The sequence below is a fragment of the Clarias gariepinus genome, chromosome 20 (genome assembly GCF_024256425.1).
Source record: "Clarias gariepinus isolate MV-2021 ecotype Netherlands chromosome 20, CGAR_prim_01v2, whole genome shotgun sequence".
NCBI lineage: Eukaryota > Metazoa > Chordata > Actinopteri > Siluriformes > Clariidae > Clarias > Clarias gariepinus.
This window is the reverse complement of record NC_071119.1, coordinates 20,676,348-20,701,637: the sequence shown is the minus strand read 5'-3', so window position 1 is coordinate 20,701,637 and position 25,290 is coordinate 20,676,348. Positions and strand designations below refer to the sequence as shown.

Sequence of the window (25,290 nt, the reverse complement as noted above, 5' to 3'; positions counted from 1 at the left end):
TCTCCATTCCATTCCAATCCTTCCTCTTCATCAGTCCTCCTTCCTTCTATTCCTTTCATGTTTCCTCAATTCTTTTCCTTCCCTCCTTCCAGTTATTCATTCTTCCTGCCATTGTTTTTCTCCCTTCCAGTTTTTTTCCCTTTCATCCCTCCTTCCTTCCTTTCTTTCTGTTTTTATATTATTTTAACTGACCTTTTATACTTGAACATACATTTCGAAAAGCTAGCACTGAAATAAAAAGAGATTATATGACACAACAAAGAAACAAAAATGAACTCTCTCACTCTTTCTCTTTCTCCGTTTGTGTGTGTGTGTGTGTGTGTGTATGTGTGTGTGTGTGCGCGTACAGCCTTTAGCTCTGAGGCACACGGACAGTGTGATAATGTCTTCAATCTTCACTGCCTGACCCGTCACAACGCGCTCAATCCCTCTGCCCTTGGGCCAACTTTCAAAATATTTGTGAGCGCAAATATTGACAGAGAAATAAATTGTGTGTGAACACGCCCTTGAAAGGTTGAGTCACATCATGTTTTTTTCAGCTTAACATGTTAACCAGTATATACAAGCACAACCACAACCCACTTTTGAAAGAATATCTTTCAAATATATGTTTAAATTCACATCGTCTCCGCGGTCTGACCTACGCATCTACACAAAGGATGTGCTTTTGCTGTGTAACAGCCCTAATGGGTATTATCTTCATATTCTAATGACAAAAAATGTGCACATACAAATAAAACATGATTTTATTATTAGATATGTTCCACCGTGCTTTGAAGCTTCTTCAGTATGTTAATGCGCTGTACAAATATTTATTCCTGTCTTAAACAATACGCCACAGTGCGTGCAACATGCCGATAATATTTCCTCCCTCGCTGCCTCTCTTTTATTCTCTCTTTCTCTCCCTCTCTTAATCATGAGCGTCTGCACTTCAAAAGAAGAGGTAACACATTATGGTGTTAGTGCTCGCGCTGTGCCCATTAGCCTATCAGGAGCCATTTGCATATGAATGTGGCCTTGCTCGCTGCTCTCCAAAATGTGGGCAGCAGAGGCGGAAAGATGGAATGACTGGGCTAAGAGTGCAGAGCTCTCTCTTTGTCTCGGCCGCCTTTCTGTAGCTCGAGTGCAGCTGTCATCGACGTCTCAGATCTCGGCGCTCTGATGTTACGGCGTTGCGCTAACTTGTTTGGACGGAAGAGGCGGAGGGAAGAGCCGCTGTTGCTAGGGTGACCCTGGAAATACACTGCATCTGAACTCCTGAGGATATTATTCCTACCTCCTCCAGGTTCATCTCGTCTGGGCTGTCCCAGGGTTTAATGAACTTCCCGGGCCGCTGTTTCTTCAGAGGGACCACCACGATGTAGTATCCCCTTCAGAGAGAAAAGCATAATCGTAATATATGACGAATATTCAAAGTTTAAAAAATATATAAAAAAATCCTTTTGACAATGATTATAAATTTGATTGCAGCACTCTAAGGAGTTTAGTCACAAAGGAATTGAGGGCTTGCTTTAGAGAAAAACACACCGCTGATCAAGATTAGCTAATCAATTTGAATACGTCGTTACCCATTCGTCTTCAAACAGCCCTGGATTAAAGACTTTCGATAAAAGACAAAGCGCATAATAATAATCATGAACTTCTTATTAGCAAATAAACACAGTCTAATTTCGAAGCTGTCAATAAACCTTGGCTAGCACTTAAAGGATAAAGAGGGGTTTCTCTGGCTCTGAATCTAGCATCTGCCTGCTGGAAATAAGTAGGGCTTTTCCAAGAAGAAAACAGGGATGAGGATAAACACTATGCCAACGGTAGAAAGAGTGGGCTGGCTGCACTAACGTTAGCACTAGCCAGGAAACCAGAATGGTGTCCTGATCAAAGCTAATAGCTGACTAATTAACTTGGGCATTGACAAAGAATTGACAAAACAATGTCAGGATCAAAGAATGACAGACGAGAAATGAAGAAACCGGACAGGAAGGAGAACTCACTTGACTTTCTCATTTGTATGCACAGAGGGCAGCTCCACAGTGACCATGCCGTCTGAGTTGGTCTTGCCGATTAAGTAGGGTTTGGTGCGGAGAATGTCCGGGGCAGTCATGGTGGAGACGCGGTGCTGCAGACCACCAGCGCTGTTCCCCCGGTTGGTCAAGAGGAAAGAGTATTGCGTCTCTGGTTGTAGATTTGTGATTAATTTCTGGGTGAGTTTCCCATCCACTTCTACGCTCTGGCCATTATCATACAGAATCTACAAAGACAAGTACCAGACGCCGTTCAGACCAGAATTCTAGCCAAACCTTTTAAATCAAAAACAGGACTAAGTGATCCAGACAATCAAGGTTACCTAATTGTTAATACACAATATGGATAAAATATGTAAATGCCCGACTCTCATAGCCATATGTGCTTTCCCCCAAACTGTTGCCACAAGGTTGGAAACACGCATCTGTCCAAATACCCTTATATGCTGGAGCATAAAGGGTTTTTTTTCACGGGAACTAAGGACATTTTCACATTAGGCATTTCCCAGCAATGAATTCTAAGAACACCTGGCTCCAAATCTGGTTAACTTTAATTAGTTGGAAGACAGTCGTCCCAGACTCGGAACCTCCTCTTGAAGATATGGTTTCTTCACAATCATCAGTGCCATGGGTCCCCACCGAAATCTCATAGCCATAGCCGATAAAGTAGAGAGGCACATTTTTCCCAAAATATTATTAATATTAGGCATACTGCGAGATTAAAATTTCTTGTTCTCTTTTTCTCTTGTGTTGAATGGTCGCTCATAAACCAAGTAAGCACATATTGCTGCCTGCTGTAACGGAGAGTGTAAATAGACAAGTGAACCCAAGAATGGAGAACGAAAAACAATATGAAGGCTGACCAGCGGGAGACAGGGTAGGGCGGAGAAATCGTTCCTGGGCACAGTACAAATCCATCGAGTCCAATGTGAAAATGTCCTTAGAGTCTCAAACCCATTAGAGTATAATAGTATCCCTGTGCTCAAAGTGAGGTCCATGTAGTTGCTATAAGGTTTGGACTGGAGGAACCTGACGACTTCCACAGAGCACTTACATGAACCCCCTAAACAACTTTAGGATCAACTGGAACTGGAGCCACATCACCTGATACTCACTTATGCTTGTGTAGCTGAATAAACACAAAACCCCATAGCCACACTACACAATCTATTGGTAATTTTTTTTCCAGGTTAGTGCAGGTTATTATAACTAAACCTAAAGTGGGATGGTCAACAAGCAACATACAGTATAAGGGTTATGGTCAGATGTCTACAAACTGTTGGCTATATAGTGTAACTCTGATGATAATTATTCTCAGTGCATTTATATGTATATCCAAAGCAGCACTTTATAGTATTTTCTTACAGTGAATGGTTGAGCGGGATTGTAGTTGTCTGGAATCTCCCAGGTAAGCAGCACTGAGGTCTTCATGGCAGCTTTCACATGAAAATTTTTTGCAAACACTGCTAAAAGAAAGGTGGAGTAGAAGATTTAGACAAACATGGATAGCAAAAATTGTTCTGCTCTGCCTGTTGCTTTCAGAAGAGTTGCCACGCACTACAACCTTACCTTGTATCCCCTTCTTCCTTTTACAAAGGACTATCCCAGTACTTTCACCTTACCTTTTATTTACTCAGCAGCAACCCCTGGTTCAAAGATTTCTACCTTTTGAAACCTATCTCTTATTTTACACAAGGAATTTAAGATACAGGATAGCCCCAGAAACTATCTGCACTCTCCTTCTGAAATCCACTGCTTGCTTGTGGATTGGGGGTAAAGTTGGAAGAAGAACCTGGTTGATCGGAGGTTGAATCAAGGGGTGTTGCAAGGGTTGGTGTGGTCCTCCTACCTTGATCGAGCGGTTGAGTTCTGAACTGGATGCTAGGACTATAAGGCCCAGGGCCCTTGCTGGTGAAAGCACACATTTTGATATCGTAAGTTGTGTCAGCTCTAAGACCATCCAGGTTTACGGTGGACTCTGGGGCAGTGATGAAAAGTTCAGACGGACTCCTTGGACTGTTGATGTCTTTGTATTGAAGGGCGTATTTAATAATGACACCATTCCGTTCTGCAAGTTGCACAGGCTGCCAGGTGACCTGAATGGTAGTTGTGGTGGCGCTTACAGCCATGATGCCTTGTGGGAAACCAGAGGGCGTGTCCTCAGAGGTTGTGATCTCTTTAACTGTTTCTTCACCAAATCCCACCTTGTTGCGAGCTGAGAGGCGGAAAATATAGGCTGCTCCCTTATGAATTTCTTTGGTGGTGTAGTGGTTCTCTCGCTCTGGGAACTCAATGACCGTCAGGGGCTCGACATCTTTGCGTCCAAAGCGGAGCCGGTAGCCCTGCAGTGGCCCGTGTGTATTTGGCGGTGGGTGCCATTGAAGCAAAGCCGTGCCCATGTTAGTGGGACTGACCATCAGACGGGGCTTCTCTGGGACTGCCAGAAAAGAAAACAGAAATGTAGGTGAATGCAGACTGAATCAAATATTTAAATAGGGTCTAACAATGTGTTTTATTTAGAAAGCAGCTTTCTAGCTGTTGTAGGTGGTATGCCTGGGCACCATCTGGGAGTATCCCAGGCTGAAGCACTGGGGCAGGATTCTTAAGGACACCCTTCTAAGTTTAGGCAATATAAGTACACGTATCAGCCATAACATTAAAACCTTAAAACATAAAGCCCAATTTTGTGCACATTTCCCTTGTTTTACCAAAACAGCCCTGACCCCTTAAGGCATGACTCCACAAGACCTCTATAGGTGTGCTGTGGTTTCTGGCAACAGGATATTACCTGCAGATTCTTCAAATGCTGTAAGTTGCGAGGTGGAACCACCATGGATCAGACTTGTTTATCCAGTACAGCCATTGGATACTAGATTGGCTTGAGATTTGATGAGATTTTGATGTAGAGTCTGGATTAAGAACCTTGGGCTCTTTGCTTGCTCAGACCCAAACACTGTGAGCTGTAATGGACTATGTTTCTATCATAGACAGTTAACTTTTTCAACAATATCTGTATCATTAGCTTTTCCATGGGATCGGACCAAACGGGCAAGTCTTTGCCCCCCACAGGCATAAATGAACTGTGGGTGCCCATGATCCTTTCACCAGTTTACTGGTATATAATTGATAATCAATCTTAATGTTATGGCTGATCGACGTACTGTAAAGTGATTTGTGAATTGCTAGAAGTCATTCCTTTATAGGGTCTTGCAAGAAAGCTTATGTAGTTAGTTTGAGGTGACTTCACTGTGCCTTGCTAACAATGCTGTAACAAAGTCAGCTGCCTTCATAATAAACCACATCCAGATGTACATGTGTTTATTTAGATAGATCGTTAAAAACAATTAGTAATAAAAGTAGTATGTTGAGATAAACTGTGAGTAAAAGACTCTTTAGATCAAAGGTTCAACTGAAAGTGCTGGGCAAAATATAAATACTGCAACGTGGTCTATTAATTTGTATAACAATTTCTCTCTTTGTCTTTCTTTTTTTTGGGCCATTTCTAAAACGCGATTTCATTACTATTCCGTTAATCACCAAGAGCATTCCAAAAGTCAAATCAACAAGTGAGCGGAATTACAATTGCTACCTTAATTGGAGGGGCAATTGTTCCTATTCACTTTTAGCCACCGGAATGGGAAACAGTTTATTCTGCTTATTTGAATGCTGCGATTGCATGATCTGAAGCCATTTCACAGGGTAACTCATTTAATCTCCTACCTGCACCCATGGTTGTGACCACTTTGGGCTTACTGCGAGCTCCGTCACCTTTCGTCGTGTAGGCAGCCACTGTAACCGAATAAGTAGTCTCTGCCTGCAAATCTGTCAGGATCATATTCTGTAGGGGAAAAAAAGGAGAAAAAAAAGCAATCTTAAACTCCTAATGAAATAGTGTGGAACGGAATAATACAGCGACAATAAACAATCATGGACAATTCGGGAACACAATAAGCATTTTAACACATAAAATAAAGACCTAATGTACTAGGAATACCATGAATGCTAATACAGAAACTAATATGCACTACTATTACTGGGCCTTTGTCATTCTGAACAAAAAAAAAAAGGTTCATACTGCTGAATGCGCGTAGAATGGAATACAGTAACCGAATCGATTCGCACTATAACTGATTGTTCAGAACATTCAACAAATACACATAATTTGTAACGTCTTTACAATAACTCTTTGTGATCTTACACGCCTTTCAGCTAGGTTTTGTCTGGAAGATGATAATGTGTAAAGTATATATATATATATATATATATATATATATATATATATATATATATATATACGTAAAGGTATTAGGATTAATAGAATGTATTGCTACAGTAGGTACTTTTACAAATACTCACATGTTCAGTCGAATCATCATGCTCCGACCGGATAATCTTTGAGTGTGAAAAGAGGAAGAGAGAGAGAGAGAGAGAGAGAGAGAGAGAGATTAGATGTAGACTTACATGGGTAATGTTTAATACAGGCAAATGCACGAAAGAAAGAAAAAAAATATATATCTAAATGACAGTTTACAATATGTTATTAATATACGCGTGGTGAAAGAAGTGTGATGACAGATACAGACTGCTTCAGTCAGATATACCCTGCATCAGCTCCTCTAGATGGATGAGTATAGGCAGATTTCATCAGTATTTTCTAAATTAAACCCATACAGTCATGTAGATACCATGCAAGAATTGTAACGAGAAAATGTATTGGTTCTGTCATCTATGTTATTAAACATATAGATCTAACAGAAAGAAGAAGATTCTAAATTCAATTTCATGTTGTCCTTCTACAGCTACTGATGACATCACTACGTCTTTTCCGTATCTGTATCTGTAACTGTAACAGGAGCTGTTGAATGCATGGGTTACGCAAAGCTGTTAAAGTCATAAATGGTCTTGTGGTCGGGAAAAAAATAATAAAATTCCACATGACAGTGTGATGTGCAGGTGTTTGCCTACCTGATCCTCATCATCAATCAAGATGTCCTTGATAGCAGAATGGCCCACTGGTTCCCCATTAAGCATCCTGACATAGTGCACCTGGTAGCCGCGAATTTGCCCGTGCTGTCTGTTGAGCACCGGGGATCGCCACAGCACTTTAACAGACGTGGAGTTGACAGCCTCCACCTCGACTTTACGAGGCGGGCCACTGGGAACTGAAGGAATCATGGGATAAAAAACAAAAAGGTCAACATTACAGCAGACCCTTTTCTCCCTGACTGGACAACTCCCATGAGCATGGCGGGGTGAATAAAAATCTACTGTTACAAAGCTTTTGCACGACACCTACTTTTTCAACATTGGCAAGTACAAAAATCAAAATTTAAAAACAACCCCAAAAACAGGTCATAAATGTGACCTCATTTTTTTGTTTCATTTTTTTTTGGAAGACATTAAAAAATGAATTTTGTGGACTCAAAATATGGAGTAAAAATGGTAAAATATATATAAAAATAAGCCAAAGGGGGTTCTTCAATGTTTTGAAGCACCCAGAAAGAGTTTGGCTTGAATGTGTTGAAAAAGAAATAAAAAAAAAATTGAGATAGAGAAAAAAATGTCATATGGGCCATTGGTGAAAAATAAAGACTTCCTTTGTTTTTCTTTGCCCCTTACTGTCCATTGTTTTTTTTTGCTTGAAAAAGTTTGAAAAATATTGGACAAAAAAAGTGGACCAGCAAATAACAAAGATCTTTTTGTTCAAAAAGAAAAATCCAAAAAATAAATGTTAAATGCTGATTTTTTTTTTTTTTTTAAAGTGTGAAAAACTGACAGTTGGGACTGTTGGAAGCTTTAGGCCTGGGGTTCTTGGAAAGAAAAAGCCGTGTTGAAATTGTCTTGTTTTAGAAGCAGAAAAAATAAACTATTCAAAAATTAAGAAAAAAAAAAAAGAACGAGAAAAAAATTGCTGTGGTACTGTTAAAATGTCAGTACAGTCAGCAGAAGCATCAGAAATAATTTAGGTTAATGGCATTAGTTGTGAAATAAAATCGCCCTATTCTTTTAAGCAAAAGCAGTAAGAAAAAGGAATTAGGGGTTTAAAGGTGGCTTGGGCAAATGTCTGCCAAATGCAGGATTTAAAAGTGTAAAAAGACTCAGGGATAGGGGGACAGATTAGCAAAAGGTCACAGCGTTTTGGGCAAAACATACCATCCTCCTCTGTACGGACGAGTTGTGGGAGACTTTCCGGTCCTGGTCCAACATCTGTATGAGCTGTAACTGTCACTCGGTATTCCGTCCATTTTTCCAAGTTTTCCAGGAGGTATCGTGACTTTTCTGGAAGAATTTCCTTGATCTCCTGGACCGAGGTGTCTTCACCCTCTGTAGCGGCGTACTGAATGGTGTATTTGATAATGATTCCATTCTGGAGCTCCACAGGTGGTGGTTTCCAACTTACCAGAATACTGGTGGAACTAGAACTAAAACATGTAACTTCCTGAGGCGGGGCTGAGGGCTCTGATGGAGGGGATCCATTCCAGAAAGATCGTATGATGTGATTGGTTGTTTTCGAGTTTGGTTGAATTGATTTCCAGGTTGGGTTGGAGGATTAGCAGGATTTGTTGTGTTTAGATTTTGTGGTTGAAATGAATATGATGGTGGTGGAGGTGGTGGTGGTGATGAACAAAACAAACATAAAAAAAAAAGGAAACATAAAAAGGACAAAAAAATGAGGATGGATCACATGGACCAACGTAAAGGTCTTAAAATAAATATTTCTCAATTAATGGGGTCTCATAAAAAAGAATGACAGAAATGTGAAAAACATCTCAATGGAGATCAACAAAATAAATTTATGAACATAAAATACACATGGTGAGACTAAAGGGCCAAATGGAAACCATCACAACATAGAACCTAGATTTGTAAAGCTACCTAGGCTACTTACTACACTACTGTAAATGTCGATTTGATTTACATATAAATATGAGTAATCCATGATTAATTTGAAAAAAAAGAAACCTTTCAAAATCAGCTAACTGTGTAAAGCCCATCCCTGCATTATATACTTCAAGCAGTTACCATCAATCCAAAAAAGTAAAGGTTGATGTGTCAGCTCTAGCAGAATCGTAATGTTGCATCGCTCACCAACCTTTCCGATGCCTGTTGGTTTGAGGTAAAAGCCTGATTGATCCAAGAAAACATGAAGTTTAAACTCCTAAACTGTAACATGCAGACAAACTTTTCCTTACTCTCCCCCAAGAACAGGCTCATCAAGATTACTTCCCAACATCTGAGAGACTGGACTTCTGGACTGATACTTACCTGATCTACACCCTCATTACTTCTTTAAAAGACCTCACATGTATTTAAATAAAAAAAAGAAATGGCCCCGTGAAACACAAAATTAAGTTTTCTTGTCTCTTTTATTTTACCGGCAGAGCTTTTAATAAGCGCTCGTCAAATAATCCGAAGCTCAATTTGAGAAAGTTTGATAAAAGTGCCAATCATACATTTAGCTATAACTCAATTTAAATAAATGAATGATAAATGTGAGGTCTGTTATTGAATGGAAATCTGTCTTTTGCTTCAAGTGTTCAAAGTTGCATTTGAGCTTTCAACAGTGTTTCATGATCTCAAATTGGTTAGGAAACCATTGTCTAAGAACAATCCTAATAGAAGTCATTTGTTGGAAGTGCAAATGCAAACACAGGGAAGAATTATAAAAAAGTCAATAGACAAGGCACGGCATATCATTCTCTCCCACAAAGACCTGGACTGTTATAGTAAGGAACAGCTTCACTAATTCCATGCTTTATGATTCTCCAAAACTTTTTTTTTTTCGTGTCCAAGAGGTCAGGGTTTCAACAGTGACCTTGTCGATTAACTTTACTGACCAGTTTTAGTGCCCATACAAGATTATCCTTTGGATGGGCACATTAACTCTTGAAACATCAAATCTGTGCCTGAATTTTTCCAAGCGATTCCATTTTCCTAAACCTTTTCCCTATCTAGACCTTTTTGATGATTAAAAGAGTTTAGATACCAACCATTTTAAACAAATGCTCAGGAAAATGGAAGGCTTCTGATTTACAGGGGAGTCGGGAGTTTGGAAGAGGACCTACGTGTCTGTGGTGTTTCTGCTGATATCTCATTGGTGTAGGCACCAGTGCCATGCCTGCTCCGGGCTGCCAGCTGAAAAGTGTAGGTGGTGAAGGGCCTCAGATCCTTCAGGAGGTAGGTGGTGGTGGGTTCAAAGCTCACACGTTTCTGCAAGAGCAAAACCATCGTATTTGAGTACATGGACTACAGCGTCAAAACAGGCACAGGTTTATCAGACATGTTTAGGTTGTCCCTGATTTTACGGAACATACAGTGTAATGGACATAATTGTCCCAATTTTTGGAGATATTCTACAGACAAAAAAAAAAAGGAACTCGACTGGAATTAGATTAAAAAATGTCTTCTGGAATTACATTTTTAACTGTTTTGCAGTTGAATCAGACCTAAACAAAAGGTTTTGCTCATTGCTCTCAACAGGTTGTACGAAAAGGGGCAACAACCTTGTAGTTGAAGGACACATGAAAATCGTTGGTATTGTGAATTTCAACACATAGCAGGATTTTAAAGCCAAAGAGCTAGAAGTCCGGCAGAATAGCCTTCAACAAATAATGTTAATTTGTGCTTATTTTCATAAAGGTTGTCAAAGGGTGTCAACAGTTCTAAAACTGGCTGTATATGGACATAAGGTAAACAGACAGTTTGGCCAGATCATATCATTATCTGGCCATGTCATTGCTGGTACCCAAGCCCTTGCCTGTCAAACATGTCACCAAGATCTTACCTCCTCCTTCTCGTCCTTTCTCTTGTAAAGCAGTTCGTATCCAGTGATTTGACTGTCCTGTCCGCTCTGTGGAGGAGCGACCCACGACAGCAGGATACTCGTCTCGGATTTGGCTTCAGCTTTAAAGTCTGTCGGCTGAGACGGAACTACGGATCGAACAGTTTTGAATTTCAGTTGACACAGAACACCAATGCCAAAATCATCACAGCTGCTTTCTATTCTACCTTAGTTCTGACAGGACTAGTCAAAAGTTTGGACACAAGTTTGGATTTATTTTCAACATCCCAGAACAATCCTGGAGATTTTTCAAAACTACAAAAAAAACACATGGCATTATGTCATTAAGTAACAACAACAACAACAACAAGTCAGTTGTTATTTTAAGACATGAAGGTCAGCTGTTCTGGAATAGTTCTTGAAAGAACAGGATTGTCAAGTGCATTTGCAAAACCCAACAAGCACCATTATGAATCTGTCTCTCATGAAGACCTTCCCAGGAAAGCAAGACCAAAACCTACCTCTGCTACAGAGGAGAAGTTCAGTTAGAGTCACCAGCCTCGGAAATCACCAATTAACAACCAGTTCCTCAGATTAGAACCGTTTTGAAGGATTACAGAGCATAAGTAGCAGACACATCTCAATATCAACTGTTTAAAAGGAGATTATTGGACATTTTTGATGTCGTCGGCATTGTTTTATAATGTGGAATAAAAATTAAAATCATGAAAGACTATGGAACTAGAAGGTGTGTCCAAACTTTTGACTGGTAGTGTATGTGAAATGACCAAAAAAATTAAAATTGACACAAAAAGAGTCGAGAGAAACATGCTGAATTATATTTCTATGAGTTAATGAGGCTCTCTATTATCATTTTACAGCATTATGCTTTATAAAGGGGTAGGTCTGTGCTGGATGCTAAAATAATCAGAGATTATGGTTGTCCATAATTTTTAAGTGTCGTTGTTACAACTTAGCCTATTAAAAAAAACAGACCAAAAAAGGAGGGTGGTACAAACCTCCAGTCTTGGCTATGATCTGCAGGTCAGATGAGAGAGGTCCATCTCCTACAGAGGTGTACGCCAAAACTTTGATATAATATGTCTTATTAGGCGTCAAGCCCTGAATGGTAAGAAAGTTAGCATTCCGGACAATCTGTTTCTCCCACTGATTGACGTGCTGACTTGGATCCATAGTGTAGTACACCCTGTAGCCCATGATCTGACCGTTTGCCTCCTCAGGTTCTTCCCAGTGGATGATAGCTGTTGTAGCGCTTAGCATACGGCCTCTGACTTGGCGAGGAGCCGTGCTGGGTGCCTGCTCAGCAGTTTTGGCCTCTATCGCTTCGCTCGAGGGTCCACGACCGATGTTGTTCACCGCGACCACGCGGAATTCATAATCTGAGTACGGACTCAAGCCGCCCACACTGTAGCGAGTGGTGGCTACACCATCGATCTCTTTATATGAGTCTTCTGAAAATTTTGACTTGTGTTGAATGATGTAATAGGAAACTGGCTCTGGGTTCCCAGAATCCCATGTGAGGGTGATGCTGGTTGCTGTGCGTTCTGTTACCATGGGAACACCTGGAGGCTTGGGTAAAGCTAGAATAAAAATAAAATGCTAAGTTATGTTATGTGCTCATATGGAATAGCCTGTGGAAATAAAAAAGAAACAAAAATTCTTAAATCCTTGAGAAGTTCAATATTGTGGTCCTTGTTTAAGGGGCCATTCTAGAAGTTAGTTGGCGGACTCTAGTTCAAGGACAAACACTTATTCTTCTTAGATCTTTAGCTAGGTTGGTTTTAAAGCTTGGTTCCAGATAAGCAAAACGAAATAAAACAAAAACTTTAATTAGCTAGTAAAAATATATATTTATATATAAAACCAGCGCATTATATAGCCACATATACAGTTTAAGTGCTTGTGAAACACATAGGGAACATCTTACACTTAAATTATAAAAACTAATTAATTTCAGTAATTATGATTTCTAATTACATTAACATGATGCAAAAAAAAAATGCTTCGGGAGGCACATCTGTAGGCTAAACGTGTTGAACGGTGACACAGTTATTAGCATTCATGAAGCTCGCATTTGGTCCCAGAGCGGTGCTAGCTGAAGGTTACCCTTCACCCCAGACAAACAGAGGCAGTGCTCTGGAACACTATACAACTAATGTAAAACAGAAAAAGAGGCCTAAAGCCTTGGCAGAGTCCTGCTGATAAAAAAAAAAAGAGAGGCGACAAGGTCTCTCTGGAAGACATGCATTGTATCCGCTTTTGTTTTGGAGGTAACAAAAAGTGAACTCTCTGTGATTTATGGCTTTATCAGAGGGTATAATGTAAGGGAGCCGATATGGGGTAAAGTGGTTTCCCTGGAGGCCGTCACCCATTAAAGCGAGGATAACTCTTAGCCCGGGAAAGACTGTGACTAATTCTCCTTTATTGTGTCTGGTGGCAGGATGTGTGGCTATGCGGGTACGCATGCTCCATCGGATGAATATAAATATTTTGAACTTCACAAAGCGACTTACTTATCTGCGTATAGCAACAAAAGCTACTGGAGAGACTAAACAGTCCTCTGTAGTTTTGCGATTTCATGCGGACTGGAATACACAGTTTTGGCTAGATCAGAGATTTGGGACATAATACTGTATAAATCACAACTGCTTTAGCAACCTTATCATTGGATCTTTGGTATATTTTCTTTACGTTTCTGAATGTTTTCAAGCCTGAAGCCAATCACCTTTGACTGTAATCTGTGCCATTGCTTCGATGACCCCCAGCGTGGACATGGCTACGCAGGTGTAGTTGGCCGACTGGCGAACGTCCGTGAGCTCCAGGACATTCCGCCCAATGGGCATGTCGTCCTCCGGGGTCAGGTCTTCCGAGCCCAGCATCCATTTGACGTAGGGCATGGGTGAGCCCACTGCCACACAGGTGATGTTCACACTGCCCCCTGGCATGATTTCGTTATCCGTGGGCGGGATTGAGAAACGTGGTGGAACCCGGCGAACTGCAAGATAATATATGGAGCTGTAGCGACATGAGATGGAAACTTTAAACAATGCTAACTTTGTCAAATACTGGGAAAACCCTTGACACTAAACATTTTCTATAGAATTTCCTGAACTGACCAAATGGAGAAAAGTGAATTTAAATATTTAACGTGGGGAACTGGTTGGCCAGGATTTGATCACAAAGCCAACTATAAACTTAATCAACATGTGACAGATTTTAGACATGATCTAAGGAGGTAAATAAGGGAATCGATAAAAACAAACAAACAAAAAAAATTGTTATGATTTCTAAAAGGTTCAAGGAACAATCAGACTATTCTGATATTCTCACACATTTTATGCAGATTTTCCTAATTTCCGTTTGATTCTGTGAAGCTGCTTTGTGACACAGACCACTTTTAAAAGCGATATAAAAATACATTTTAATTGAATTCATTAAAAAAAGGTCAATGTATTTAATAGGCATTAAAACAATTCTTTGCTGGATCTTATTTTTTTTATAGTCTTCCTATCTCTTTGCCAAAATTCCACAGCAAACATCTGATGGGTTTTCCCAGACCAACTCACATATGAAGTCACTAATATTCTAATAGTTTATTTTCCATTCACATTTATCAGACAATACCCGTGCCCATCATTAAAATAGTGGGGATTTGAATTAATCCATTCATGACCAGCTCTAGCACTGATGATCTGATGGAAGGGCCAAGAAGCACACACAAACACATACATACACAATTTCGTTTTCTAACAGGGTTCCAACAGAGGACTAGGTTTTTCCACATAGATATGCACAAGTCATGCCATTCCAGTCCACATGTAAAGTACAACACGGGGAGAGAACTCGAGGACCGACGGCATGCTCGACCTCAATGCTGCGTTCTTTTCCATTTGATGTGAAGGAATGTGCTGCCTCACATTGCCACATCAGACAGACATAAAACACTTCATAAAAAAAGGGAAATGAGAAAGAGTAAAGGGAATGCTTGAGGAAAAAAGGCAGTTAGTGGATAGAGGTCTTGTAAGAAATTATATGTAGCAGAAAGAAACGAGACATGGATTAAAAATTAAAACATGGTAAACAAGGCAATTTATTTAAAAAAAACATTTTTTAAAAAAGAGGAGGAATCTCTGGCAGGAAAAAAAAAACAATTATAGAGAAAAATGAAGAGTGGGAAAGGTAGGATAAGACGTTACAATAAGAGAGATGATAAAATAAACAGGAGAACAATAATGGCAGAAAGGTGGAGCGACGTGCTACAGGAAATTAACAGGATTATCTGTGAAAATGAGCCAGACAGGGCTCGGAACATTATGAGGAGGATAAAAAAAAGAAGGGAAGCTAGTAGACAAGGAAGATAGGAAATCAGGAAGTGGGTTCGAGCTTCTCATTCAGGAGACAGTGGCAGCATCATTACGAGCACAGGAGGACAGGGGACGCTCAGGCAGAACAAGCCAGGAGACTCGGGGACTCAGATCAAACACATTCAGTCAGTGTTTCTGCTCAGTAAACAGTAAAACCTCTTTTTCCAAATGGCTTCATGAAAGATAACTGCCTTTTCTTTTTTATTTATTTTTTTCAGGTTTTCTCTCCGCGCTATATTTTTCAAGGCCGCCATGGTGGGAGAATGTCAGGAATGTTTGCTCTTGTGTTGGGGGAGAGGACCGAATGACTCATCGGAAAATGAATGAGATCCTCCCATCGCTAAATCACTTTTAATTAAAACGGCGTCTGCTTAGCGACTTTTTTTTAGACGAACTTTAACTTTGAATATTTGGAAAAGGGACTTCGATTCTCATCTTCATTAATAAACAAACCTTGAAATAAACTCTTTCTTTTAATAAATGTTTTTGGAATGATTGCAATTAAAGGAGGCGAAGAATAAAAGTGGATTAGAGAGAAAACATAGAAAAGGGAATGAGGAGAGAGATATAAAAAAAAAAAACCTGTATAATTGATGAAACTTGTTCGGCTTAAGATGCCAAGCTTCTCCAGAGAGGAATTCTTGCATTATTAAATACAACTTTTCCCTCCCATTATATTTAATTAATATTCTATTGAAGCTCGCTCCCGAAAGACATAATGTTATCCCGTTCATTTGAATACCATTACATTTGTCAAGTCGGCCGAATGATGCTCGACATACATCATTCTTTCATTAGTGGCCCATTAAATGTGTGGGAGAGAAAATCCTTCACGGAGCCAGGAGCAGGAGATCTGGGAACGGTGGATTACAGCCTTGGCTGAGATTCACCGCCCTTCAGTTTTCATTAAAACAAACGAGGCTGAGGCTTTAAAGCGTCCTCTGAGTGAGGGAGCTCAAGTTAAAAAAAAAAAATCACATCAGCACCAAAGACCAATCAGGGTGTACTGAGAGGTGGGGTTCAATCATAGTGTCATTCCTGGTGCATTCTTGGTTTGATGAATTGATGAGGTCATGTTTTTGTTCTTAATAGATTTTTTTCTCGAATAAAAAAAAAAAAATGCAAAAATAAGTAGAGAAAATGTGTGGCCATTTAATAAACTGATGGAATTCCAGATATTGCATGTGTGTGAACTGATAGGATTTTTAGTGAATTACAGAGTTTCTGTAATGTGCAAGTGGTGTTGGTGAATGATTGTTGGATCAGGCGTTCCACTTGATAAATGTTCATGGTAACGACTGCAATGGGGTCCGAGACAAAGATTCTCATCAACGTACTGTACTTCCAGTCTTCTGTAAACGTTAACTGGTTTTATGCCTTCATTCACGAGAATTAATGTATAATTAATACAAGCTGATCTTCACCATCACGTCCAAGGTCATGGTAAATCAGAAGTTTAATCCTTAACTATATTCTAAAAGATGTATATGTATATAGTACTGACTTGATAAAACTGATAAAAAGCTTCTGTTGAATTCCTGAGCTGATTTAAGGAACCGAGCAGGAACACTGACTTTAAGAACCAAAGCTAGCAGGGGTTTGTGGTCCATAGGTGGTGCAACACCTGTTCATCATGCAGAGCGACACACATTCTCTCTCGACATGCGCCACTTTTTTAGACGGTTAATCATAACAGCCAAGGCCATGTGCATTCAGCACCACGAACAACAAAACAACAACAACAACAACAACAACAAAAAAAAAAGGAGGGAATAAGTGGACCGTATCCATGACAGAAGAATACATAAGGAACCGGAACGAGAAACAGAAATGGAAAATAAAGGAGAAGAGGCCAGACATGTGCATTCATTCTGTTGTATTGGTGACAGCTGTAGTGGCAGTTTCAAGACAGCTATTTCATGTATTTTATGTCTTTGAGTTCTCTGAGTTCAGTACAATGAGACGATTAGAAAGTATAAAAAAAAAAAAATTAAACCAACACCAACCTTCTCGCAGCTCTGGGGAATGTAGGAAATTTTGATGCGGAACACAATGAAATGACAAAAGGAGAAAAAACAGGGGAAACACAGAGAGAGTAAAAAGGCCATGTACAACTGCTACTCATACATATCTGTTAGAGGAAGGCCATTTGGTATTTCGGAGAGAATCCTAGCTACACTTATGTACTTTAGAGAAAAGAAAGAAGAAAAAAAAATACTGACTTGCTTTCAAGATATTACACAGCAAAATCACCAGTGTTGACTTCTACAACTACGGTTTACCTGTCCAATATTATACAGAAATATATCTCTACTGGGTATATATTTGCATAGAATTGCTGGAAATCCATCATTTTTATCCATCAAGATGTTTTTGTGAATTTTATAAGATATAAACCAAATGACTAAGTGACAACATTTGTCTATGTGATGTCTGTCAAGCCTCAAAGTACATTTAGTTACTTAAAGTTGGCTTAATCAAATAAAACACTCCTAAATATTAAAACCTATTTTAATGTACTGTAGCTACAAGTTTACACCCCCGATCTCTAATGAGCTCATGGTAGAGTCAGATTTTCCATTAATATTATTGCAGTTAAGGAATGATATCCTAAATGGCAAACAAATCGAATTATCATCATAGAATTTCCTGCTGCTGCACAAAAGCAACAACAACAAAAGTAGAAGTCCATTCAGCACTGTTTGATTTTGCCGCGTAAGCAGATTTACATTACCAATACACCATGTACATCAGCTACGTACATAGCTACTATATGTTATCATTTAAATTATACTTGTATAGTAGCTGTGATTTTCATATCCTTACATCCTTACTGTCTGAATTTCTTAAACATTATAGCAAATTACTTTATTAACAAAAGAAACATAATTTCAAGTCATAACAATGTAAAAAAAATCCTTCTCTGGCTACAGTACAAGAATGACAGTAGATATTTAAACCCATGGATCAGCGAAAACACATTTATATATATTTTACACTAATATGATACTCAATACAGTATGTTACTTATAAATATAATAATTTTTTTTTTATCTAGTGTTTACAATTAGCATAATAATTTAGGTCTATCTTTATGAAATATTTGTTGTAGATCATTATCCTGAGTGTAACATAAAAACAACAAATCTAATTAACTTTTTTTTATTTTTTTTAAATAATCAAGCAACATTAACCCTTTGACATACTATGTTATGAATAACTTATAGATTTTTGGGAACTGAAACAAATTGCAAACTAGTAAACAGTGAATATGGGTATATTTTTAACAGCTGTTTTGATTTATTATGTATTAATGAGAATAGTCAATTATTTTGTGTCGCACACATTTTTATAAGTCTTTTGTAGTTATTCAAAATTAAATGTTATCAACTATTGTTTGAATGTAATATTATAAAATGTTTTTTTTAATTGCATAAAAATCATAGCAAGGATAGCCTTTTTTAATGTTTCCTTTACATCATTTTATAGTATATTAAAAAAATTTAAAGATTAATTTAATTAGTCTTTTAAACATTACTTTAGTTAAAAAAAAATCCACAAATAATAAACCCAGAAATAATATATTGTCCTAAATACGAACCTAACTGTAAAATTATATACGTCTAAAATAGGAGCATTTGTTTTCAGCTGTATAATATATTAAATGTCTATAATCATGTAAATTTTCTTAATTTAGGAACATTGATTATTGACAATTTAACATATTAGTTTCTTAGAAGTCAAAAGAATTGTCATAAAGTAATATAAAAAATATTAATTTGGATTTTTTTCCAAATTTGGATACTTGTTTAGGGCGAAGCAAAAGTCAAAGGGTTGATGTCATATATAAATATAAAATATTTATAGACCTTTAAGCATATTCTCACAATATGTATTTAATCTGAATTGCATTTTTGATAAAAAGAAAGTTTCTTGGTTCAATTATATTTTTCCATTTGTGGCAAAAAAAGGGAAGAAAAAAGAGAGTTGGATTCGGCGTGCTGTGGGAAAGAGAACGAAATAAACATGGGTACAACCCATAAACCTGATGCAAGCTTAAGGGGTAAGTGTAATTAGTGTCACACCAGGCAACCATGGCATTGAAGAAGGAAAATTAACCAAAAAAAAAGAAAGATAAAGAAACAATCACTAAAAAAACAAACAAAACCGACGAAGGAGAATCAAATGCAACAAATATACTTACAAAATTTGCAGTCAGGAAACTTTCCAATGATCCATTTATTCTGAGCAATTCTGTTCAATAGGTTACGATAATACCCCTTTGATATTTTTTTACAGTAACACTAGCTCTGTAATCAGCACAGAGTTGTCCCTGTGGGCTTTCCTACCTCGGACATATAAGTTCGCAGGAGCTGAGTAGCGCGTGCCGTCGTTATTAGTCGCGACACACTCGTACTTTCCTTGATCTGACTCTTCGCTCTGTTCGATCTGCAGCGCTCCTGTATGGAGGGAAAGAATATGGAGCAGATTCGGGTGTTAAGCAGAACACAATCTCACAGTGCAACAAAGCAACGCTTATTATCTTTACTTCCCCCCCCCCCCTCACACAATCCCTGTTTCCCAGACCTTTTATGTATTCCCTTCATATTGTACAACATATACTGTATGTAAAGAAAAAAAAAGAAAGAAAGAAAGAAAGAAAGAAAGCAAATAACAACTAAATTGCTCTTGCAGGTGACTGAATGCATTAAATCTTTAAAATCAGCCACCTACTGATTTCTGCTGGATTTGGACCGAGCCATAAAAACAACAACTGAAGAAGAAAAAAAAAATAAAACAAACAAACAAAACAAAAAAAGTCACAAACCTTTTTAGATCCTCGCTGTAAAAATGTGCGGACGCCTTGTCATTTCTAATGCAGTGCCGTTTTGTTTGGCATCTCAATAAAATTGTAGCTGGGTCAAATAGAGGTTACTTCGGCGTGTGCTGATATTCGCTTATTTTATATAAAAGCATATTGCAAAATGCCTTAAAACAAACTCAATCAAAGAAGTTTAAGCACATACTGTAAGAAACAATTTTTTTGTTTTTCCTTTTAGGCAAAATTTCAATTCAATCCAATCAGAAGATCTATAATACATTTATAATTTTTTTTTTTAAAGACAATAATGTTGTTGATGTACAATGACGTTAAACTGGAATATCAGCACATGCACAGTGTGTATAATTTGAAAACCTATAAAATACGGATTTCTTGATTTTTTTTTTCTCGTCGGACCATGCACTGCAGTAGACGTTTGAGGCGCCGCAAATCACGCACTGATCATTCTCTTCTTACGACACACTGTACAAATCACATTGATGGAAAAGGAGAACATACAGTCTACATGTTGCAGGGTTTCTAAAGCACTTTAGCTCTTGCTTTAACATGACTTGGATGCTATTTGCTAGCATTGCCAGTATAATATTAAAAAAAGAAAGGAAAAGAAAAAAGAAAGAAAAAAAAAGATTTAAAATTCGAAGGGACAGAATAGAGCCCTGCAATATACAACACCTGACAGGACTGTTCAGCATGGGAGAGGATGAATGACACTGCTTCAGGGCAGCATGGATCAAACAAAAAAAAGGATTACAGTATACAAAAGCAGCATAACCAGGGAGGACAGTCTTAAAAAATAATAATAATAATTGAAAAAAAATTTTTTTTTGAGTTAGCGAATTTGGCGTAGTCAATTGTAAATTCGAAAATTAATCAAGGATGGCCCATGACTCGCAAAAAGAACCCAAAAAAAAAAGTTTGCGACAAAAAAAAATAAAAATAAAAAAGATGTTTGCTGCCTGGGCTTAGAAAAATTGTGTTAGGAGATTCAACATCATCCAGACCATTACATCACCCTCTGTCCCAAAATGATTGACATGCAAAGTCAAGAATGTATGTCAGTGCAACTTACAACCTTTTTTTTTTTTTTTTTGTCAACCCTTAGCTGAAAAATAAAACGTAGGTGCGTTAGAGGTGAAAATTCAGGTCAAAATGGCCAACAAGAAAATCAACCAACCACTGCCATAGCTTGTTCAAAGCTACAAATGACACCCATAAAAATCCACCAATGGGATCAGCAGTGTGGTGTCACATGACCAAAGGAAAAACATTTTTTTTCTTTGTTGTAAATAGAAATATATATAGATATATGCATCAAACCACATCTCCACCTCCTGAGTTGTTGTGAAAAAAAAAAAAAAAAGAAAAATCACAAAACGGGCACCTCGGTTTCTCTGCCAGACCTTTTGTTAGCTTTTCCCCAACCCTGAACAATAAAAATATATCAAAACATCAAAAAGTAAAGCCTTCAACCCAAGAAAAGTAAGAAGGGAAAAAATAGGTGGTAGAAGTAAAAAAGCACCGGAGAAACTTTATCAAAAAAGTGGTTGTTTGGGCTTTTTTTTTTTTTTTTTAAAGAGAGGGGTACAGGTAGAGGAAAGCACATAGAGATTGAGAATTAAAAAAGATAAATAGACATAATTTTTTTGCTTGAAAAAAAAATAAAAAAATTCTGGTGGCAGAGGATAGGCGAGAAGTTGTCCGCGAGTCCGTCATCGCATGGCACGAGTGTGCAAGAACAGCTAAGGGGGGAAAAATGTTTGGTTGTTTTAGTTGGACAAAAAGAGGGACACATGAGTCGCTATGGCCAAAAAGAAAGACAGAACGAAAAGCAATAATAATAATAATAAAAAAAAAATCGAATAAGGATAAGAATAAGAATAAGAAATAGAAGCAACAAACAAAAAGGTAAAAAATTAATAAAACGCCACTGGATATGCTTCTTTGTGTCACAGTAAGCATATCGCAATTTATTAATTATAAGAAGAGGAAAATAAAATCAATGAAAAGAAATGAATTGAGGAATGAAAGCAGATACGCAAAGGTCAGATGGGGAAGAAAGAAATGAGAAGGGAGAAGGGGGGTTGTTTAAGGGGTTCAAGGGAGGGGGAGGGAGGTGGGTTTCTGGGAGGAACGAGGGGATGATTCCGGGAGTTGGGATGGAGGGACGAGACATATACATGGAGGCGGACGGGATGGAGGGACAGCGAGAATGAAGTTTTGTTTTTCATTCTGTGAACTTCGGTTCAGCTCTCTTACCTCGTATTGGAGTACCACCTGGGTGGATAATATGAATGCAAATAAGATTGGAAAGAAGAAGCATTAGTACGAGAGGAAGGAGGCTGGGGGCTTTGGAAGAAGAATCAAATTAGCTGTTTTTTTTTTTTTTTCTGTCTGATTGATTGTTTAGTTTTTCTTTAAACAGTGTATGTTATAGAAGAAAAAAAATGATAAGAAGGTACTGTAGGAAAGATTAGAGAGACAGAAAGAGAGACAGAAAGATTGATTTCCTCTACTGGTTAATAAACAAAAAAAAAAAAAACAAGAAGGTTATCATTGGAAGTTGTTACATTGGTTAAGTACAAGGAAGGTGGCATTTAGAAATTGTTTAGAGGGAGTTAGGATCTTTTATTGTCATAATTGGTTGTTGTTTTTGGACAACCTCTGATTGTAACCTTTCAGGTAGAAATTGTGTGAGACAAAGCACTATGGTGCTGTGAAAAAAAGGGGAGGGGGAGAATAAGGAAGAGGGGTGTTGGAGTAAAGGAAGTGAGTCAGTGAGAGAAGGGACGTCCACACATGGAGGGACACATCAGAACAATTTTTTTTTTTTTTGCTTTTTTTATTTTATGTGTCCTTAACCAGGTGCGTGTGCGTGTTTTTCTTTTTTTTTTTCCTTGTTATATATTTATATACTCAGATAGAAATGTGTATGTGTGTGTCTGCTATAACTGTACATCTGTGCTAACTGTTAGTAAAATGCATGCCATGCATTTTAATAAGAGTTTTGAGAGACATGAAACATTAGTGGGGGTGATGTGTGCTTCAGAGCTACGCACTTACCAAAAGACTCTGTAGATTTAAAAAATACGGAGAGAAGAAAGACAGCATAGAAAATATGATTATATTCCTTATGTTTTGGAACAGGTTTTCGTTTTAAATTTTTTTTTTCTTTTCTTTTTTTTTCTTTCAATTCTTAAAACTCTATTGCACAGCAGAATAAGGCGTACATGTGAACAAGAATAAAAAATAAGAATATAAATAAGAATAAGAATAGGGTCATAAGGTCACACAGTGCTGCTCACAACAAGAGAAAGGAAGTTAAACAAGACTAGTGAAGACAAGACACGTTAGAGAGTCAGGCGGTCACACAGATCAAATTATTAGGGGTTAAGAAAGTAGATCTCCCCATAGCCAATAATTATATATATATAAAAAAAATAAAAATAAAAAAAAATCTCAGATTTTTTTGGCAGGGAGGAGAAGGAAAATCACACAAGCAGGCAGTTCAGAAGCGAAGCGGAATCTGAGCAAAGCAAAGAAATTCACGAGGGGCCGGGGAAAAGCTAGAGACGACGACCACACGGACGCACTACTGTGGCTACGGAATTATGGGAAAATCTTCCGCTACGCTAGCACCGACAAATCCGCAGACGAGTTCCAAAAATGCAACCCGGCAATCACATTAGAAGCCCCCAAGTGAATGATGTCACCTCCACGTTTTTTAATTTTTTTCATTCTCGTTTGGGTGTGGCTTGAACTAATTGTGGGGGTGGCCTTTTAGCTTTTGGAGTTTTTTTTGTGTAAAATTTTGTGTAAAATGTTTGGTCGCAATCTACTATGGTAAATATTTCTCACTGAATTTGTGCTATAATAATAATAAAAAAATATATATATATTTAAACACCTGTCTCAAATGCCTATGTTTTCAATCCCCCAGAATCAGAATGGCTTATGGTAACGACAGGGTTTTGTTTGTTACTGTAAAATAATCAGCAATCAGCAAAGGGTAATGTAATGTGTTATTTACCAAAAACAGTATCATACTGTAATTTGATACTTAAGTAAATTTGAAGGTGGGTACTTCTATACTTTTACTTACTGTAGGTACATACATAAAAGGAGGTCTTCTACTTTTACTTGAGTAAAATTCGTTTAAGGGAATCTACAGAATTTGAGAGCAGTGGTACCTCAGCATACAAACCACCACCTTGCGAATTTTTGCCTTAAGACCTAAAATTGCCTTCTGCTAACAAAAAACTTTACGAGTGACCGAGCTGGTGGCTCGTACTTCCAGTTGCGCGTACGTCCAGTAGCCGATCAATTTAACTTTAATTATAAATTGGTGATATTGATAAAATTTTTGGGTGGCTGGAACGGATTATCTGCATTTACATTATTTCCTATAGGAAAACGCGTTTCACAATATACGAAATGCTTTTCTGCTTAAAGAACTTCGTAGGCTGAGGTACCTCTTTAGTTTTCCGACCTCTGGTGTTTACACAACATTTAAACTGCATAGTGTCCAGTTTTACAGAACGGATCTCAAATGTTATTGAGGAATCGTTCTCCTTATGGCTGCTCCCTAAATTTTCTAGTATTTTTCTTGGTTGCAGAAAATTAAAGAAAACCCTACTTAACTCTGAGAAATACATGGATGTGTTGGAGATAAACGAGTCTAATTGAGCTAGGCATTGTTCTGAAGTAGTATTCGCAACGTTTCATTGGGATTGTTCATTTAGCGACAAAACCTAATACCCACTTTGTCCGTAAAGTTGCCAAATTAACGTTGCTACATTGTTTTGACAAATTTGAAAAATTCATCTGTGTGAATTCGTAACGATGTCACGATTTTATACATACAGTAACTACGAGCTGTTTAAAGTAAGATATACGCTGCGGGACGTTCGTCAACAAATCGTTTAGATTTCCTGACCAAAACAAGCATTTCTTAGCTTGCTAGCGTGATCGCAGGGTTACGCGGACGGAGGTCACACAACAGGCATTTTAATCAGCTTGCTCGGGGATTGTGTTAGGATAGTCACACATGGACTCGCCGATCTTCTTTGGATTAGACGAATATAATAATAGAAAACAGCATGAGCCATGTGGGGGTGGGGGGAAGGGGGAGGAGCTCCTTTGTTCTGAATGAAGCCCAATGTTGAAAATTAGTCATTTTAGACAAGAAATTAAACATAAAAAAGAAAGGAAGAAACAGACACAGGTATGGTTGGTCACTTACTGCGATGGAGCAGTAAAAGG

General features: G+C 38.1%; 1 protein-coding gene across 10 annotated transcripts in view; it reads right to left on the bottom strand.

The window, feature by feature from the left end:
- The window catches only part of LOC128508646 (receptor-type tyrosine-protein phosphatase delta), a 387,353-nt gene that overhangs the window by 44,699 nt on the left and 317,364 nt on the right, over positions 1-25,290 (bottom strand). For 2 of the 10 annotated variants that reach the window (XM_053480056.1, XM_053480057.1), the window contains exons 13-26: positions 19,538-19,648; positions 17,195-17,206; positions 13,550-13,819; positions 11,823-12,404; positions 10,807-10,952; positions 10,088-10,232; positions 8,175-8,480; positions 6,987-7,183; positions 6,378-6,413; positions 5,742-5,859; positions 3,871-4,458; positions 3,387-3,484; positions 1,992-2,248; positions 1,277-1,370 (exon numbers count right to left, since the gene is read on the bottom strand). In XM_053480056.1, coding sequence (XP_053336031.1) covers positions 1,277-1,370; positions 1,992-2,248; positions 3,387-3,484; positions 3,871-4,458; positions 5,742-5,859; positions 6,378-6,413; positions 6,987-7,183; positions 8,175-8,480; positions 10,088-10,232; positions 10,807-10,952; positions 11,823-12,404; positions 13,550-13,819; positions 17,195-17,206; positions 19,538-19,648 — 2,960 coding nt within the window. Of the gene's footprint in view, positions 1-1,276; positions 1,371-1,991; positions 2,249-3,386; positions 3,488-3,813; positions 4,459-5,741; positions 5,860-6,377; positions 6,414-6,986; positions 7,184-8,174; positions 8,481-10,087; positions 10,233-10,806; positions 10,953-11,822; positions 12,405-13,549; positions 13,820-17,194; positions 17,207-19,537; positions 19,649-25,290 lie in introns of all 10 variants that reach the window. The other 8 variants (XM_053480059.1, XM_053480061.1, XM_053480060.1 and 5 more) reach the window with 6 other exon arrangements.